Here is a 21,998-nt window from a genome sequence, read left to right on the forward strand (position 1 = left end):
GGTTTCTCATGGTTGACAAAAGGATGCACAAGTATGGAAAGAAAACTAAACTCTGTGGTGTTGAGCTGGAATTGGAGGTGTTATGAATGTATGTATACATGAATAATCATAATTATATTGAATTATAATAAATAATATACAATATTAAAATAATGATTAAATATGTGTATATGTATGTGTGCATATACACACATATATTTCTTGGTTTTGACCCCCAAGAAAACCTAGGAACAATGAGATCTTGGTTTCTAATATCACTGTATACAAAAAGACATACGAGTTCCTTAAAGAAAAGAATAGGATCTAAAGCCAAATTAGGGAATGTGCAAGATGAGCCTAGAACACCTTGAGCCATAAAGAAAGAAAATTCTCAAAGAGTGATAGAGCATTTGGAAAGGAGACACAACCAGCTTGGAGGGGCTCCCAGTGGCCACATCTTGGAAAATTAATCACCAAAGTAAGTTGTGACAGCAACGGATTATAACAAATACAGTAGAAATCTATTTGTCCATATAATTTAAATAGATAGAAAGATCATGAGGAGAAAATATCTCTTTCTTAAAGTAGAATGCCAGAGAGCAAACGCAGAAGACAGGATGGAATTAGAAAACCGGTTGTCACATATAACAGCACATTATTAATTCAGCAACAAAGCTCAATGGATGCTAAAACTTGTGGGTGAAAATAGATAAAAAATTGAATTTTTACACACAGTCTCAAAATATCTTCCCACAAAAATATGTATTACATACAACTGGAGACAATATATTCACTTAGAATATAAAACTGTGGCAGATATTACCTTAATCAAGCAATCAAATTCAACACAACCAAAATGGAAAGTATCGATATTCATATCATGAAACACCCAATAAAATGCAACGGGAAAAACACAGTATCATTTCAATGACATTCCAGACAAAAAATACATTTAATGTGTATCTAATAATGAGGAACTACATGACAAACCCAAATTAGAAACATTATATAAAATGCCTGGCCATCAATATATCAATATCATGAAAGCCAGGGAAAGGCTAAACAATTGTTCCAGATTGAGGGATATTAGGGAGACATGACAACTACTAGATGCAATATTTATCCTGAATTACTAAAAGGGATCATATTTGGTGAAACTTGGTGAAACCTGAATAAGTTCTCTGAGTGCTCTGGGAGAAGTGTACATGAGAGTCATTTGCACAATTCCTGCAAATTTTCTGTAAGATTAAAATTGTTTCCAAAAACATAAAATAAAACATGAAGAGAAGAAACAACAATGGCTTGGTTAGGCAAATCTATAATCCCACAGAAATATTTTATAATAAAAATCTGTTCTGCGAATTCATGGTGTGGTTGTATAAAGTACAGCATATTATATCAAAAGAAGGAAACACTCTAAATTCAGATTTTCTTGACCTAAGTTTACAAATCAAGTTGTTTATAGAGGGTCTCTGCTTATATTTAATTAACAGGCTTAAGAAGCATGATACGTTTCTCCTTATGAATAGTGCCTTGCCTTATCTAAGGGTTAGGTATTTTTCTTTTCTGAGAACTGCTCAAAACCCTGATTCTGCTCTCTTTGCCTCTGCATGTTTGCTTTATGTCCAATGCATTGTTTCCTTGGCATTTACTACAAATGGTCAGAAAAGAAAGAATGTAGACTTCAAAACAGCATGTTATAAATCTGGGTAAGTGTCATTTTAAAACTTTGTTGGAGGCTTCTAAAGAGACAGGTTTAAGGAAAACACACAGGTCTTTCTTTTCTCCATAATTAACCAAGTACTGTATTATTTTATTTCACATGTCCTTGAAAGCATGTAGAATATAGTTGTGATGTAATGAACACAAAAGCAATGGAAGAAAAATGACATATGGGAAAAGGGGAGGTATTTTTTGAAAGTCTGAAGGATGTAAGGTAACAATTTTTGAACTCCAGGCAAGAAAAACAGGTTCAAATAATATAGCTCAGGGTGGACACCAAGAAAGAAGAGGAACAATAAAAAAAGGAGTTTTAAAAAAACAAAATGGAAAAACTATGCTGTTCTCCTTTTTCTTATTTTCTTCCAATAATCGGAATCTCGTTTGAGACTTAACAAACCTACCTAAGAAATTCAGTAAGTTGTTCCTTCATCTATACATTTAACCTGGTTCATCCTACTCTGACCACTCCTACAAACAATCCATTTTACATTCTGAAGAAAGAGTAACTTTTCTGATCATGCTTTCCACACACATGCTCATGTGCATGCAAGCACACAGGTATATACACACATATATACATACATAAAGTTCAAATTTCTGACCTTGAAGAATTTCTACTACAACCAGGCTTCAATCAGTCTTCAATGTCCAGAGAAACTGACTTACTTGCCGACCACTGTACATATCTTGTATTGACACTGTTTATGTGGTTCCTTCAGCCTTATGTTTCCCTCCCCGTCCCCCTCATCTCTGCATTACCAAATCCTACTTATCTTTCTGGACTCAGTTCAGGTGCTACTTTCCCTGATTCCAACAGCTAAAAGTAATTTTCCACTTTTTTGAAGCCTCAGTATAACAAATCTAGTTCAGTCCTGGGGAGCTTTACCCTTCCAGCTGCATTTCGTAGTTCTCTTTGAGCTTGCCTCTTGTCTACTACATTGTGGATGATAAAAGAAAATGACGTAGGATGTATGATTTTCACTCAATCCTTAAGGTCTCATGCATAAGAAATATTTAGTAGGTAGTTGTTGAAAGAAGATAAAAAATAAGTGAATGAATGTGCTGAAGAGAAGGTATGGTTTAATTCTTTAAATATTTTAAAGCTGTTGTATTTTGGTTAAACCCTCCCATTTATAGGAAGTGAGAGACTTCAGAATATTTTTTGTTCCAGTGTACATTTTTGGCAGGTTTGAAAATTCTTCTATAGCAAGTGATTCTAACACAGGATGACAGTGTTTCATTTAACAATTTTTATTTGGTTTCACTCTTTGTAGGCTGTGTACTGGGCAATTACGCTACTAAATAAGAAAGACAAGACTTTTAATTTCAATGAGCTTACATTACATTAGGAGGTGGCTGAAATCACACTACTTAATAAGTAAACAAGAAAAAAACAGATGGTAATAAACTGTATAAAGAAAATACAAGAGGATGATGAAATAGAATTCTGAGAAGGGGCATAATATATATTCCCCTTGAGTAGGTGGTTGGAGGTGGTTGGAGATTAGCAGAGCTCTAATAACAAGACAGACCTGCAGTGATCTAGAAGACAGTTGTTACAGGCATAAATGAACAGATATGCCAAAGAATGTTCTAAAGCAAGATAGACTGGTTTGTTGAGAAAGAGGATGAAGGCTGAGATACAATGTGTTGGGGGAAGCAGGGACTGCATGTAGCTGTGGGGATCAATTGTGAACAGGGTACTAGATTACTTAGACCTTGGAAGGTCATGGTGCAATTTTTGAGTTTTATTTTTTTAATGTAATAGAAATCTAATAGATGACTTCATTAATTAGAATAAGATATATGATTTATGCCTTTAGAAGGTGAGAATACCAACTGTGTGAAGGATGTTATTGCAAAGAGCCGAGTGGAAGCTGGGAGACTCATTGGAAACTAGATGAGAATTGGTGGTGAGGTGGCTTGGACCAGGAGACAAGAGTTGGAAATGGAAAGAAAGTCTGATTGAGGGTATGTTTTAGAAGATCGGTTAGGAGGACTAGCTGAAAATTTGATGTATGGAGAAGGGGTCATTGAAAGAGAAAAACAAAATTCAAATTACTTCCATTTCTTTTCTTCTTTAGTCTCTGATATGGTTTGTCTCTGTGTCCCCACACAAATCTTATCTCAAATTGTAATCTGAATTGTAATCCCCAGGTGTAGAGGGAGGGACCTGGTGGGAGGTGATGGGATCATGGGGCAGTTTCCCCATACTGTTCTCCTGATAGTGAGTGAGTTCTCACGAGATCTGATGCTTTAAAAGTGTGTGGCAGTTTCCCCTGTCCTCTCTTTCTCGCCTGCTGCCACGTAAGACGTGCCTTGCTTCCCTTTCGCCCTCCACCTTAATTGTTAGTTTCCTGAGGCCTCCCCAGCTATGCGGAACTGTGAGTCAATTAAACCGCTTTTCTTTACATATTATCCAGTCTCAGGATATTTCTTGATAGCAGTGTGAAAATGGATTAATACAGTCTCTCATTCATATAATTACAAATCCTAACGATTAGTATCTGTAGCAGTTCCAGTTACTAGTATTTACAGCTCACAATTTATCTATTACTTTTCCCATCATACCTGTATTATAAAATTGTAGAATATCAAATTTGGATGATAGCACAACATTCTTCCCTCCTTGTGATAAACTCTAACTCATCTTTTATTTCTTACCCTTATCTTAACTTCTTGGTGATGCATTAGTTGACTCCATTTTGTCAGATTTGTAAAAAACCCTCTTTTTTCTACATTAATTCTGTATGTTGCATATACTTCCATAACAGTAATGCTTTAATATTTTTGATTATATTATTCTTATTATTCTTAGTAGGCTGAGCTCCCAAAAGAAGCTCCCAGAATGCTTTAAAAATATTAAAGCATTACTGTTATGGAAGTATATGCAACATACAGAATTAATGTAGAAAAAAGAGGTTTTTTACAAATCTGACAAAATGGAGTCAACTAATGCATCACCAAGAAGATAATGGTAAGAAATAAAAGATGAGTTAGAGTTTATCACAAGGAGGGAAAAAAAATCTTTGTATCTTCTGTTACACAGTATTTGTAGAATGAGGGATGGGTACATAAATGAAAAAGTATGTGGCAATTTCCCTTTGTCTAAACTGTAATAACTGGTCACTTTACCACTTTTTAAGTACTTCAGATGGTCATCTTAACACTATAAAAGGCAGCCTATTCCAATTTCAGGTAGCTCTAGTTATCGGGAACTTCTTAAACCAAAATAAAATATTTTCTTTAATTCTCGATATTTTGTCTTAGTTTTATCTATTTGATAAATGAATAAGAATAACAGCAAATTCAAAACTACTTTATCACTCTGTAGAGATAATTGACTTACTGAAACTATGTACAGAATAATTTATATTAGATAAGAAGTTAAGCTAATAGGAAATCTATTAACTTCCAGAATCCACATTATATTTATAGAACTCTGAACATCCAGTTTCTGACAGAGTATTATGAAGCATATATTAGAATCTCAGAAGGAATAAGTCTTAACCTAGAATTCAGCTGAGAAAAAAAGTCACCATCAGCCATCAACCTTCCCATTATATAAAAGTTATTTAATTATCTTTATATATCATATATATGTATCTGTATACATTTATGTAATTTATACTAATTAACAGCAATGACTATTTTCAATTATAAAAGAGTTCTGATTGAGAATTTTGCAAGTGTACTATCGGCATTTTCCTAACCAGAATTTTCCCAGTAACAATACCTCTTATTTCTGTCATGTAGATAGAACTGATAAGCAAAGCAAATTTCTACTAGCTTTATGATCTCAAGAGATTATTACTATTCTGACTTAATATCTCAGCTTCTTCATTTCTGGAAAATGGGTGATAACATTCTTTCTCATGAGTTTATGATGAAGTTTAAATGAGAAAATTCACATACATTTTGTGACACAAAGACTTTCACTAAGTAAACACTCAACAAATGATAATACCAACATAAAATAGTAAGTTATTAGTATTATCTCATGAAATGATTAGCAGCTCTAAAAGTAATTGTCAGGAATTTCATAGCAGGGATTCTTACATGGGGATAGAACAGTAAAAGTTCAGAAAGAACATAAAAGGTTACATGATCCAAATGTCATGACTACAAACAAGCACCTTCCATTGGAAGCTGAAAAGAATGAATAGTAACCACTCTACCTTTTGAGAATTTACATTACTATTTGTAAAACTGTTCTGCATTGATTTAAAAACTTTGCATGAATATTACTTTGTGTATAGACTTCAATGGGAAATTTTATGAGACAGTTTCAATTTCTTTATTTATTGTAGAAACAGGGTCTTGCTCTGGTGTACAGGCTGGTCTCAAAGTCCTGGCCTCAAGCCATCCTCCCACCTTGGCCTCCCAAAGTGCTGGAATTACAGGCACGAATCACCATGCCAGCCACAGTTTTATTTATTTTTAGCTATCTTATATTGTTGATAATTATAAAAATAATTACTGATATTAATGTAATTTACTCAAAATCTGGCTGTGTGCTAAAAATTTTACATGGAATTATTTTCTTTAATCTTTAATACAATCGATCAAGGTAGGCATCCTTTATCAATCATACTTTATAGGATTAGAAAGTGAAGTTTAGGGAAGGCTGTTTACTATGTGGCAGATAGTGTTCTACAGATAAATATCAACTCAATCTTCAAAATAGCCTAATGAGATAGCTTCTACCATTATTACACCTATTTCACTGATTAGGAAATTATGGTTCAGAATCTTTACATATATGACCCAAAGTAACACAACTAATCAGTGGTGGCATTGAGATTCCCACTCAGGCAACCACCACAAGATGCTGTTTCTGAACAATGGTAGAGTAAGACATATTCTATCACCACTTTTGTTTTTGTTTTTGTTTGAGTTTCCCTCTTGTTGCCTAGGCTGTGGTGTAATGGCACAATCTCGGTTCCCTGCAACCTCTGCCTCCTGGGTTTAAGGGATTCTCCTCCTGCCTCAGCCTCTCTGTTGCCTCTTTTCTTAGCTACTTGGCTACATTGCCTCACTTTTATAGTCTTGTTGTTAAAGAGGTCAAATGGAAACTCCAAGAGAGTGGAGAACTCATCAGGGTCACACACCGGATCCGCACTGTAACTTCTAAGCTGTGCTGCTGTGCTGCTTCCTGTTTTTGATACTTAAAAGTTACATTTTCAAATGGAAACCACTAAATTTGTATCCACTGGATATTTTATTGCAAACAATTTTTTTAAAAGCTTGTTGCTACTTATAGAAAGAAGCCTACTAAATTAGCAGTTCTAGATTTACACTTTCCTATGAAATTCACTTGTGATTTTTTGAAAGGATTGATGTTTTTACAGAATATATTTGTAATCCACAAGGGTGTTGAGTATGACATATTTAAAACTTCATGATTTTTTTTCTCACATTTATGAAATGTGGATCATGATTTTGACATCTTAAATTCTGCCTTGTCAAATAGGGACCCTGGAGTCAGAAGGAGCTGCAGACTCCCATCTGATCCAAATACAAATATTTTAAATGAATTAGTACTACTGAAGTCAGAAAAGCAGCATTCAATTGTAATGTCCCAAGAGATTAAATGAAATAATTATAATAATTTTGTTTTGCTGAGGGTATAAAAACCTCAGAAAAAAAGCACTTAGGTTCTTCATTGAGAAAAAAAATAAATCAGTATAAACTGCTTTATTTTAAAAGTTTTATATTAAAATTAATAAATTTTAAACTATACAGTTTGACCCTTTCTTAATTATAGTGGGTCCTGTATCCTATTTGTAAAATTTTCTTTCTGTAGTTAAATTGTCAACCTGCCAGAAGGAGGGACAAAGCAGACATTATTGCTCCTCAGGCCATCTCCTTACTAACCAACCAGTGAAAAAACTGGGCACACAGCAGTTACTGACACATCTCTAATCGATTAAAGCAAATCACAGAACAACAGGCAAAGTGTTCTGTCTTTACCAATTGGGTGGCAGGATGCATATTTTAAAATGCATAATAATGTATTTTAAATTTTTATATTGTGTATTTCAGTGCCTACAAAACAAAAATGCAAAGTAAAATAAATAATAAATAAATAAAAGGTAAGAAAAAAACAAATCAATAATACAACCCAAATAAGTAATACAAATTATATATGTAACCCCTTTTACCTAGAAACCTATGCCTTGCTGGGGGAAATTAATATAAAATTTACATTGAGAAAGTAGTACCTTATAAATAACATTTGAAGAACATTTGCAACACATCAGGATATACAGTAAACATGATATATGCATGACCTCTGTTAATAGTCTCAACTCTACAAAGTAGTGCATGGTTCCTATTCGACAGCTGAAGAAAATGAGACTAACGAGTATTAAGTAACTTGTCCAATGTCTTATAGCTGAAAAGTGGCAGAACTAGGAATGAAATCCACAACTTTATCATTTCAGAGGCTGCCTCTTTAACCATTATGGTATACTTTCTCCCAAAGATGACAACAAAAATAACCATAAACTCTGTAAAAGTGAGAATTATTTTAAAAGTATGCTACTAGTAATAGAAGCAGTACGGTAGTAGCAATAATATGAATAAACACAAGAGAACTTTGTGGCATCTGGTTTCTAGCTGGCTTTTGATAACAAGTAGTTTAATTTTGGATGGTCTCGATTTCTGAGAGGGAATGAGAGAAGGAATAAAACTGGATCCTGTTGGAAGCTTTTTTCCAGACTAAGATTCCGCACTAAATTCTAGGCCTCTCTCTTTAACATGAAACATTCCAAAATGACAACATAAAGCACCACTTTATCAGCCTTCCCTATTACACTCTGAGTATGCAGGCCTGTAAATATATTTACAACTGTGGATAAGCAGAGGCCAACTTACCTGTAAATGAATGGTGCCACTGTCGCAGTATTCGGGTGGCTGTGTTGCTGCTGTTGAGGGAGTTGGACAGCACCATTTCCTGTGCTCTGCCCACTGCTTTGTGCCACTGTCATGGTACAGGAAGCAGAAGAGGCTTGACCAGCTTCCCTTCCTTCCAAAGGGCCAGGACAGCTAGATGCACTTGCTTTCTCCATGGTTATAGGCTTAGGTAAGGACTGGGAAGGGCTCCCCTTAGTAGTCCTGAATTTCTCAGACTCTTTGCTTGCTGTGCTGCCAGGTGAAATGGTTTGCTTTGCTGTTGGAACTTTAGAGCCTGGTTTTGGAATCCCACTGGAAGATGGAATTAAACTTTCCTTCTTGGCTGCTGTTGTCTTGCTGCCCTTGGGGATCAAGCTTGCAATTTTGGAGGTCTTTTTTGGAGCCATCTCGGTCACCTGATCCTTCTCTTCCTTGACTGGTTTTTCAGTGCAAACTTTATTTTTGTCCCTGTTCTTTTCTTCTTTTCCTTTGGCTGTAGCAAAGACTTTTTATTGCTGAGATTTTTGCTTCCAGCTTTTGGAGGGGCCAACTTAGGTGACACTTTGGGACTGCTATTTGTTGAGCCACCACTATTCAGACCACTGTTAAAACCTTCCATTTCACCAGATTCAGAAAAGGCATCATCATCCTTCCCACCATCACTAGGTCCTGAACTGGGAGGCTGCGGGGGGCGTAAAGCAGTCCGGGCATTGACTAGCTTGAATTTCTCAAGCATGGATTTCTGTCCTGAGGGAGCAGTTTTGACCCCTTCTGAGACAGGTGGTTTCAGTCTGTCTGATGATGGTGTGGGTGAGGTGGCTGGACTTGACTGCTTTACAGTCAACATGGTGGAGGTGGCGCTGTGTTTGACATTCATGGACTTGCTGCGCCAGGGTTTGCTGGCACTTGGAGAAGGGATGGCAGAGGCAGGAGGCTGCCCAGCAGTACTGGGAGGCTGCATGTTACCATTTACACCTGAAGACGATTGAGGTCCTTTGGAGGAATCTGGACATTGTTTAGAAGAAAAATAAAGAAAAGGCAATTAATCTTGATCATTTATATTACATAATTGAGAACTTCCAAACTATTGATGGATAGAAGTCTCTCTCCTCTGAACTGAAAAGAGACATGTGGCATCAATCACTTCTCTGATGTGATTTTTTAAAACATATTTCAAAAATGCAGAGTGTTTGAGAGGCATTGATTCTGGGGTGGGGGTTTGGGGGGGTCTATGCTTTATTTTCCCATCTGAAATTAGTCTTACCCAAATAAATTTGCTAGTCACCAGTATTCAAAGATGAATAAAACACTATCCCTCCTCTAAGCAATTCTCTGTGTTCTTTTTCAACCACCACTGCAGCCCATACTAGTAAATGGATATTCCACCTTGCCCTATAAAAATATGTTGTATAATGAATGTTGAAAATTGGCTTAAGCTACTGGGAGTTTAGCTAATTGTTTAGTTAATTTTTATCTGATTAAATATGCATATAACTTATAATTTAGTTTTTTGTTAATTTTATTTTAATTTGTATATTATTGAAATTTATGCTTCTATAGATCAGATAATCTACTAACCAATCTATCTATATTTATCTTTATAATAATCCTACAAGGTTCGTATTAATATTATCATCCCCATTTTACAGCTAAAGCAACTGAGGCAAGGAGAGAATAACTTGTTCATGGTCAGACAGCCTGTATTTGAACTGATTTCAGAGACTCTGCTCTTAACCAGCACACCTACAGCTGGTCAGAATAAATCAAGCTACTTTTTAAAAGTTATAGGAAAATAAATCTATTTGTTATATAAGTATTTCATAGTGCACTAGTGTTGGTTTACATTCCACTTGGAAGTCATATTATGATGTGAATCTTTACATGACTTTTCTAGTATAATTAATGCTTGATTATAGTCTTATTTTTAAGAAGATAAAACTAAATTAAAGGAAGGATTTTACAATATGGTATAGAATCAAGAAAAAGAACTGAGCTTAGAGTTAAAAGACCTCCATCCAAGTGTTAACATTTGTAAACTGTAATTCTGGTCAAGTCATTTATCTTAAGTTTAATCAACCATGAATGCCTCCCTCTTTCACCCTCTGTTTTTGGGGATGAAGGGATGATTGAATTAGACCTTTAAGTGGTACTGTAAACATAGAGATATTGAAAATAAACACAAATCTGTTTTTGATGAAATGCTTAATGAAATGTTATATAAAGATATGATTTTACTACTATTCAGGAATTGGAGTTCATTCCATTTTATTAAATGCCTATAAATATAAAACCACAATGCTTTTATTTTTAAATGTCTTCTTTAAAAAAAAATGCCTGACTTAAAAAAAAAAAGTCAGAACGCATGATAAATCATATGTAATCAAGCCAATTGGTACAGAATACTAGTCTTAACTCATTTTTCAGAAAAGAAATTGACATACAACAGAAGGAAATAACAAAGAAGTTAGAGATGGAAAAGAAGTCAAATGGTTACAGGAATTTTTGTGTGAGTTAGACAGGTTTTATTTTCTAAAAAACTAAGTGTGCCTAAAATAACATAGTTGACAATTGAAACTGATATTAACAGTAAAATATTGTACACAAATACATTTATATTACATTTTCTTAAACAAATTGGTAGACTAACAATGACTTCTAATTCTTACTACCCCTCTGTAATTCCTCATTTCAATTAGCAAAGACTAATACTAATAGTATAATATAAGACCATGCCTATATATTCTATATTTCAATCTTGCCATTCACTGAAAAGTCAAAATGCTTATATGGTATAAATTTTAAAGCATATAATGAGAAATTGATCTTTTAAAAATATTCATGTAAAGTCTACTTGTGCTCATCTTTGGAATATTTATGAAAATTCATTAGATTCACACACAAACACTAAGGTGGATATATTGACTGATTCAAGACCAATCCTACAAGCTTCAGAACATTCAATTACTCAAATACATTCTCTTTCTGTGAAGGGATTCCAATATTTTGCTTATTATCTATGTTATAAGTACAAATAGTTTCAAGATTATTTCACCAACAGATCCTTTTCAAAGACTAATAACATTTCCTCATAATTTAAATGATTCTTAGTAGCGGATGGAGTCCACTGACTACCAACAGGTAGAAGCATTTTATTCATCAGGTGTCAGCTGTGACCTTACTTCCTCAGGGGGAAAAAATTACTCCCACACCCACCTCTGACCCCCATAGCATCGAGTCTGAATTAGGTGGCTCTTCTACTTTCTCCCATAGCTTACCATTCCCTCTTATAGTCATTATCACTCTACTGTAACTGCCTATTGCCTCCACAATACTGTGCATTCCATGAAAGCAAAGATCCTGCCTGTATTACTGTTTTATACCATGTATGTAGCACCCACTACATGGCAGGCACTGAAGTAAGTGTTTAACACGTATTATCTCAATTAATCCTCCCAACAACAGCATGAACTTTTCATTATTTCCCCTATTTTATGTGTGAAAAAAAGGAGGCACAAAGAGGTTAAGTAATCTGGCCAAGGTTATACAATTGAGCACTGAACTTTGCTTGAGTTATAAGTTAATCCTGTCAACCACTATATTATACTATTCCTCAAATGCAGATGGGTAAGTTCAATGGTTTATCAATTACAACATTCCCTTGACTATAGAAACATAGAAAATAGTAACTATCCAATTAATGCCCTGAATAGAATTATATTAAGTGAACTTTGTTCCTCAGGTACCCAGATTCAATTAGAAACTAAGAATTTTTTCTTCCAAACAAAATGAATTTTCTCAGGTTCAATGAACTGTGTACATGCCTGTGCATTTCCCACAGTGAACAAAATGTTTTGCTGATTTTTGTTGAACATATATGGATATTTTTCTACTCTTTCCAGGAAAATTAATGTTATTCAGTTCCTACTGTTTATAGAACATGAATCTAGGCACATCATCTGTTAATATTTAGAGTGAGTACTCTATATAAGACATTCCAAGACACATTATAATCTTGTAGGAGGGAAATAAATCGAGTCATAAAAGATAAATGCCACTGTATATATTAAATGTCAGGTGAGTGTCATGTGGGAAAGAAAATGGTAGAAAAGATCAGAGTTGCGAGGACTCAGAGAGACCTGCAGAATAAGATCAAAACAGGTGCTATAAGGGAGATGTATAGGTTTTTTAGCCAGAAGAAACATTTACACATATTTTTGGGGAGCTATATTAAAATTTATTCTATTTTTTAACATTTAAAAATTTTATATATATATATGGACACAGAGTTGGAGATAAACACAGTCCCCAAAATCAAAGCCTATTCTGCTGGACATATTGTTAAGCAGAACATGATGACATCCTACTGAAATCATCCTTACTCACACTGATCTTGAAGTCATTTGTGGCTGGGCACAGTAGCTCCTGCCTATAATCCTAGCACTTTGGGAGGCCAAGTCAGGTGGATCATTTGAGGCCAGGAGTTTGAGACAATCCTGGCCAACATGACGAAACCCTATCTCTACTAAAAATATAAAAATTAGCTAGGCATGGTGGCGCACACCTGTAATCCTAGCTACTCCAGAGGCTGAGGCATAAAAATTGCTGGAACTCAGGAAGCAGAGGTTGCAGTGAGCTGAGATCTCACTGCTGCCCTCCAGCCTCGGTGACAGAGCAAGACTCTGTCTCCAAAAAAAAAAAAAAAAAAAAAAGTTATTTGAGATATTTCATATTCTATAATGAATATATTAATAATTATTACAAATGTAATTATGCTAACTGACATTTTATTGAAGGTTCTTTAACTGTATTATTTCACGACAGCCCAGTAAAGGGGGAAGGGCTCACATTCCTAACTCACATTTGTAGAAACCAGAGCTTGGTAAGCTTCATGCAATGATTTAGAAACTTAATGAGGAATGTATGGTGGAGCTAGGCTTTGATCCCACATTTTGTCACTCTACAGTCCGAGCTCTGTAATTTTCTTAGAATGTCAAACATTCTAAGTGTTTAACACAGTCGTTCTCAAAACTGTAATGTGCACACATGATACTTGGGGATCCCGTTAAATGCACACTATGATTCAGCAGTTCTGCAGTGGGCCCTGAGGTTCTGCATTGCAAACAATCTTCTAGATGATGCCGGTGCTGCTCACACACAAATCATACTTTGAGTAGCAAGGGTTGAGGAGACTCACAAATTCTGAAAACTCCTGGCCTTTTCAGTTTTAAAGGGCTGTTTCTTATGACAGTCCCCCAAATTGCTAAGTTTATTACATGCTTCATAGCCATGCAATATTAACATTTTTCACTGAACTTTCAGAACCTTGGTTAGCTCTGAGTTTACTTGGATGTTTAGCAGTTTGCTTCAAAGAATCTGTAAAACCAAAACAAACTCTTCGGGTTTTCCTAATGTCATTTTTCCTTATCTCTCTGGCCACATACTCGGTATGTATCTTCTGTGCATCTACAACTAGGTTAAGAAGTAAGAATGTGCCTGGGAGCTTCGGTGGGGTTGAGCAGAGAGGGTAGAAAAGAGCCAGTCAGGATGCTTTTTTAAGTGGCTGATGAACAAGGGAATTAAGAGAAGGTGCTCTTTCCTTAGAAAAGAGAAACAAGTTGAAGACATTAGCTAGAAAGACTGCTATAGAAGTTCAAGTACAGAAGAGGAATTTCAACATCACTGCATCCAAAAATGAAACAAGAGGGACTATGAATTATGACATTCACATCCAACCCACAGTAATGGTCATAACAGCAGCTGTAAAATCATTCTCAGGCGGGTACACACATATAAGACACTTCCCGAAGCTCCGCTCTAAATCTGTCCACAGCCTGTCTCTATACAGAGGCAATGAGGTGCTTCAGATTTCATTAAGACAGCAAATCGTAGGTTGTTGTGCATGAGGAAGGCACTGGAATAACGAGTCTCTTTGGACTCCTCACAGTAAAGACTGCACAACAGCAGCTGAAATGGCAGCACCTGTAGTTTCTACAGAATGAATGTAGTCACAAATTAAAATCATGGCCATTTATATATTCAGTAATAAGTAGCCTGGTCTCAATGACATATTTCTGAATGTTGATTACTCAACTTCTGACTATGAATGAATCTCAGCATGGGGAAAATAACAGATTTCTAATGCACATATTTAAAGGCATTCCCAAAATGGATTTGTATCTTGCATTTTTATGGGCTATCTCTGCTTACAGCCTTACCTCTTGTCTATGGTCCCCAAATAGCAATTTGCTTCCACTCTGTCTCTTCTGCTTTCTCTTCTTATACCTCATCTACATTCACCATTGCCAACTCTACCATAACCAAATATTATTATTCATCTACTGCTTACTTTATTCCAAGTACTTAATAAGTACTTCATACACATTATCTCATTTAAACCCATAATAATCTACAATATACTTATGATCTCTCTTGTTAAAAATGAGAAAATGAAAACTTAGAAAGATAATTTGTTTTCAATCATACATATGGCAAAATTTAGAAAAAAATCTGAATGGGAACTCATTTTTGTCTGACTCAAACATTTGGAAGATTTTCACTGTCTCTTCTTTCCACATGTTTACTACATGCCAGAAATTCTGCTGAAATGGCTCTCCAGCAAGCCACATTTATCGCACTGTCAAGTTAATTGGGTAACTCCTTGTTTTCCTTCTTCTTTGGTGAGCAGGATATAAATGGGGAGAACATCACACAAATCACTTTATTCAGGTACTATATACCCTCTTCTTTAGCATCTTACTTGCACCCGTTCCTCTGACTTGATGTGAGAATAGATATTACTTCATACTTGCAAAACATCTAAATTCACAGAACTAAAGTCTAGTTATCTCATCTTGGAAATAAACAATATTGATGAATTGGGAACGATGCCAACCTGGTTCTAAAATTAATATATTGATGTAAATGTGGCAGTCACATCAGGCATATGGAAAATTTATATAGAGGTTTCATTTCTCTCTGGAACCTCAGTTACCTGTAGAGTTAGCATCACGCTACCAAGAGTGGTATCAGTCTGAGAAAAGACAGAGATGATCATCTTAATCTGCTTATCTCTTTTTCCTCACTGAATAGTGTGTTGCTTTGATAAAAGCAAACTAGGTTTCAACTCTGAAATATAAGAAGTGACAACAAAAATGATGACAAAAGCACCATTCAATTCTGAAGTATTTCCTGCATGGCAGGCATTGTGTTCAGTAATATAGATGGTCCCTGCTGAATATAGGCTACTTTCAGCATCACAGATCATGGTGGAAAGAGGAAAATGATTAACCAATGTGGCTATGCCACTTATTTTGATAAATAATTAAGACTTTAATTTCACAACAACATACCAAATGCTTTAACAAAATTAAGCTGAAGAAAAGTGGCATTCAAATCTAAGTATGTCTTGGTATTAAGTGGCTTCTCGTGCACCTCCCCACACTGCTTTGCCTAAATAATTGCTTGTGTATTGCCTCAGTCATCAATTTCATAGTGACTCAACAGAAACATGGGATGGTGTTTTATAGGGATCCTGGAAGAGCTGCTCATTCTGCACATGCTTATATTGTATCATTTGCAATATCACAGTGCCACTCTGTGGAGAGTTGTGCAATTTAGAGAAGCTTACATTCACCCACCAGCCAGTATGTAATTTGTGTACAGGTATATATACTTTGTGGACACCTCAGTAGTTGTGCATGTGTGCATAAACCAACAACACATATGCCCAAGTCTATTTAGTCTTATCGATTGATATATACATAGATACAAATATATATAGATATATACTTTTTTTATATATGCCCCTAGTTATGGTAACTCATGGAAAGAATTCTAAAATCCCTGAAATTATGACATTAATAATGTATTTTAGGCTTATGTAAGTATTAAGTAATAAAGCAGTAAAATACATAATTAAATCACCAGTAAAGTAATATAATAACTAAAGCACATTTGCATTGGCTTGAAAACAGTTCAGTTCTTTGACTTTATTGTAATTTCAGAGTAATTAAAAAAAAAGTGTTTAAGAGCTAGACATCTATGTTTTAGCTTAATAAGCTGCCCAAATTTAATGACTAATGCATAATTCTCATTAACTCTGATAGCTGTATAATGTTGAATTAAAATGTTGTTAAATCCTTGGCATCCATCTTATTAATTCTGTGTTGTGTGTAAATAAAAACAAAAGCTTCCACACCAGAAGATACCTGATTAGAATCTAGACAAAGAGAAAGAAGCCTGGTTCAGTGAGTAAACTGGTACAATGTAAGAATCACAGGAGAGAAATGGCAAAAAGATGGCAGGTAGTATCCCCTCTGGTGCCAGGGCATGTTTCTTAGCAACATCATGGAAAAACACCTCTCCATTAAGGAACTCCATCAAATGATGCATGTTTATAGATCATAATAAAGAAACTAGATTCCAAATAAAGCTATGGATACATTCCTAATAATAAGCTTTTTTGCATTTTTAGATTTTTTAATACAAATTTTGTAAAACTAGAATGATTTCTTAAGGTAACTTGCTTCGGGCATGCAAAGTATATGTCCAAATGAACCATGGCATAGTTTCTACAATATTTGATTTACAGTTAACAGGTATTTGGTTTTTCTCAGAACATATATCTGTCTAGAGTACTCTCATACAGTGTTGGGCAAATTGACAAATGCTTGTGTCAGAGTGCATTATTCATTGTCAGTTTCTGAATGGCAGGTCATCAGGAGAAGAAACTGAAGGACTCTCAAAAGAAATGCTTCACAAATGATGCTGTTTTCATTTCACCACTTGTTCGGAGAAATTTGCTTCCACGTTCCACTTCAACATAATGTTCAGATGGCAGTGAATCCCATTGTAAGGTTTCTATTTCAGCTTTCTCTGCCAATGATAATCTACTACAATGTTCGCTGATATTTTAATTCATTTAATGAGACTGTAAAATGAGCACACTCTTTTTTCAAAGTTCATTATTAAAATGACATTAGATGCATTTTTTGAAGTGCAGTTTGTAATTCTCTACTGATTTCTTCTCATTAAGCATCACATCACTTTAAAAAAGCTAATTTGTTTTACAAATCATACATATGAAAAGCCACTGTGCCTTCAACAGTTTGTTTTTTTAATATAGAAGTGAAACTGTTTTAATTGTGAATAAACCTTTACTACGTGTTACAGCTTGTATAGATTCCTGAACTGATTTATGTAACTCATCCCCTCAGACTTGTTAAAGAATGTATAAAGTATATTTCCACTTAAAAACATTCAAGGAACACATTACAGATAATTTGGTTAATCCTGCCAATAAAATATCTTGTTATTAATTTAAATCTTATTTTTAATAACTAAAAAGGAAAAGCAATTAGAATAAGAATATTCAAGTTAGTACTTTCTGAGTTCTATCAGTATAATACCAAAACTTTTAAAAGTTCTTGATTTTTCACCTTGGTTGGTCACACCCAAGGTATATATGCAAACTAGTTTGTGATAGAGGTCAATCATCACCAGATGGATTTGTATATTTTTATAAACATTATTCTAGAACTATAAATCTTCATATTAAAAAAAGTTAAAACAAACATATTTATTAAAAGATGTACCATTTGAATACAGAATAGATTATAACTTTTTCTTTTTTTTTTTTTTTTTTGAGAGGGAGTCTCGCTCTGTCGCCCAGGCTGCAGTGCAGTGGCGTGATCTCGGTTCATTGCAAGCTCCGCCTCCCAGGTTCACGCCATTCTCCTGCCTCAGCCTCCTGAGTAGCTGGGACTAGAGGTGCCCGCCACCACGCCTGGCTAATTTTTTTGTATTTTTATAAACTGTTTTATATGTAATATTATCTAGTTTGCTCTTATAATTTAAGATAATATTTTGGAAAGATAGCATGACATAATTAATTTACGAACATTGTCATTGGATCTATTGACATAAAGTTTTAACTCCACGTTTAATAGCAAATTTCATATTGCATACAAGACAAATTCCAGATGTCCAGATGTCTTTATTATATCATACGAAAACTCTTGTCTAAGGAAATGTGCTTTATATGAGCAGACTGCATATTACATGACATCTGTCTCCACCTTGTGGTTATTATCAACATTGCTACTTTCTTTTTTTTTTTTTTTTTTTTTTTTTTTTTGAGACGGAGTCTCGCTCTGTCGCCCGGGCTGGAGTGCAGTGGCCGGATCTCAGCTCACTGCAAGCTCCGCCTCCCGGGTTTACGCCATTCTCCTGCCTCAGCCTCCCGAGTAGCTGGGACTACAGGCGCCCGCCACCTCACCCGGCTAGTTTTTTGTATTTTTTAGTAGAGACGGGGTTTCACCATGTTAGCCAGGATGGTCTCGATCTTCTGACCTCGTGATCCGCCTGTCTCGGCCTCCCAAAGCGCTGGGATTACAGGCTTGAGCCACCGCGCCCGGCCAACATTGCTACTTTCTAATTTTGCACCTCTTTCTAAGCATAGGTAGGGAAGGTATGTATGAATTGAGTGGCCATCGAAAAATATTAACGCTTGTCTATCATCAGAATTTTACTTTTAGATGCCAGAAATAAGTTAAAGAAAACATTTTCACATTACAGAAAAATTCAGATAAATTAAGATATAAAAGTATTAATTCATCAAATGCATTTCTAAGTCTATTTACAAACATTACTAGTAATTTCTTGCAATAATATTAATAACGGTGGTATCGTGTTGCTTAATTGGACACTTTGGCAGTCTTATTAACACGTCTTTATTTCTAAGCCTGTTAGCTTCCCCTAGAATTTCCCACATGTAAAGGAAGTTTTAGCCTGAGCTTGTATCATATTTTTAAGAAAAGTCAGGAAATGAGGGCATTATTTTTTCTGGTGAGGAACTGTCATCTCCCTCAGCCCCGGGAAGAGTATAAGTCTTTGGTAATATTTCTTGTGATCTTAAATCTAAAATTTTATTTTACATTTTAAAGAAAACATTCCTAACTTCCAAATACACACTTTTGTTTTTTTTCATTTTCCATTTAACTCAAGAGCTTAGGATATTACAATCTTAACACACACTGCTCTGCTCTCAGGGGTTTAAAGTCTGTCCACTTTTGCTTTAGGCGAAAGGGAATATTCACACAAGAGTGTCTTGCTTCTAGATCACATCTGTCCGTTCACATTTGAGTAAGAGGAAGTTGTCTAATCATTGCCTATATGAAACAATTCACAATTATCTATTTTGAGCAAAAATGTTTGCACATGGTTGAATTATTCAATCCCAATTTGCCAAATGTTCTACTAACTAAACATTTGTGCCACTTTTAATTTCATGTGTTTTTCCATGTAGAGCCTAACACTCTGAAGAAAAGTTTGAAGTTCTATTGATTTGAAAATACTTCCTCAAAACCCAGCAGAACACCCTAGTTCCTCACACAGCCATACTACTTAAAACACACAAGTTCTTCATTTCCTCATGATTGAGGTGTAAACTACACATACTCATCCCCGTCCTCCCTGCTACTTGGTGACAAGCATCAAATCAGCACCTCTTTAAATACCCACTTTGTAAATCACAGAGAACTGTGTGGCATACGATTCATTTATAATATGCCTTTAACAGACACTCTCACTTTAATGTCCTTGATTTTGTGATTTGATATTTATGTTATGCACTATTTCAAGAAAACAAAACAAATGTGAATAATTTGTCTTTTGGGGAAAACTGAGGTCATTATATCTCTGGCATCTGCTGCTTGCAAAGATAAAAACCTACTGTAATTATGTTTCAACTTAACTGCCAGAAACACTTACTACTCTTACCTTAACTGAAGCTAAGAATTCAAATAAATTCAGTATGGCTTTATGATTTCAGGATACATTTTCAAAACATAAAAGACATAAGAAAATGTGATTTACATGCATTTGGAAGGAACTGTTTTTAAAAAAAACAGTATTTATACTTGCATATATAACAACTTAAAATAAATGAGTTTATTTGTTTAAAATGTTCTTCAGATCAGAAAACTGGCAGTCAGGAGGGGACAGTTAGGAAACATAAAGAAACTCCACTGGTAACATCTCTAGGCCCAAAGCTGTTAGGCTGCTCAAATATTAGATTTAGCATGTAATTCACAAGACTCATGTTAGACTTGTGTCATAATGATGTAACGAACACTTACCTTTTTCGTTTCCATTTGCATAATTTGGAGGCTTGTTTTTGTCAATGCTGTTAAAGCTCTGACTTCTCCTATTTAAATTAGAGGCTCCCTGGACCTTGCTGCTGCTGCCTGCAGCAGGCACCCTAGAGGGCCCTGGAAGCCTGAAATAGTAGGAGAAAAATTACATCATTATTGTACATTACAAAAAGGTAAGGAGCAGGAGGTGCTGAGTAGGGACATAAAAGTCAGAAATTTACAACATAGGATATTCTAAAATATATTTAGCAGAAAATGGTGATAGAAGTGACAAATTGCTAAGCCCAATGTTGGAGATCTTCAGAGAAATCTTGTTTCACTTTTCAATAGACATGTCCCTCCATAATTGTAATAATATAGAATAATTAAAACAAACCTTAACTAAAAAAGTCATACCCCATCCCTGATGAATAAAACTTTGCCTTAAAAGTACTGTAACAATTACATGAAAAGTAAAGGAAACAATAACACAACTTTATATTCTGAGCATATTCATCAGCTATTTCAGTTATTAAGTTGTTCTTTTCAGTGTATAAGGTTTTTTTTTTTTATTGTAGGTAGTTATATAGTAAGTTTGCTTGGATATTAATCACAAGAAAGTTACTGAACAAGAGGGAATAGCTAATGCTCACTGAATATCTAAGTTACTTAGCTACACTAATGAAAACATGGTACCAAGACCCAGGTCATGAGTTAAATTATATTTCACTGATCTGCCACACAGAAAACCTCTTTCATTTTCTTGACAAAAATAAGCATCCAGACTTAGCTGCTTATCTCACAAGTTTGGCCAACTGATCACAGAGGAGATATAACAAGAAAAGATGCAGATCTCAGAAGAAAATCACTGTTAGCTGGATGACAATTTAAAATATGCTTACATGTAGTGACAATAGCTTTAGCAACTCTTCATGTATGAATGATAGGATATGAAGAAATATTAACAGACTATCTTATAATTAGAGGTGGTTTGACTGGAGGTTATAACTTATTGTTGCTTTATTTGAACTAAAATATCAGTTTGGATCATTCATTTCACTCTTAAGCAATTTCCAAATTAAAATTTCAGTGACCAATTATGTATTGAATTGTGCCTAAAATATGCAATTACTAGATTTTGATTTTATACTACTAATATATATTCTATAGGTATATTTAATCTATAAATTGAAAATTAGAAATGAAGAACTAATATTGACATTCTTTTTTTTTTTTTTTTTTTTTTTTTTTTTTTTTTTTTTTTTTTTT

General features: G+C 34.8%; 1 protein-coding gene across 1 annotated transcript in view; it reads right to left on the reverse strand.

Annotated features, from left to right (window-relative positions):
* Positions 1-21,998, reverse strand: part of NAV3 (neuron navigator 3) — a 383,881-nt gene that overhangs the window by 196,719 nt on the left and 165,164 nt on the right. The window contains 3 exon segments of the mRNA XM_017872509.1: positions 8,581-9,085; positions 9,088-9,603; positions 20,736-20,875. Of these exon segments, the coding sequence (XP_017727998.1) occupies positions 8,581-9,085; positions 9,088-9,603; positions 20,736-20,875 (1,161 nt within the window).

Source organism: Rhinopithecus bieti, unplaced genomic scaffold (assembly GCF_001698545.2).
Source record: "Rhinopithecus bieti isolate Rb0 unplaced genomic scaffold, ASM169854v2 scaffold_5476, whole genome shotgun sequence".
Classification (NCBI taxonomy): Eukaryota; Metazoa; Chordata; class Mammalia; order Primates; family Cercopithecidae; genus Rhinopithecus; species Rhinopithecus bieti.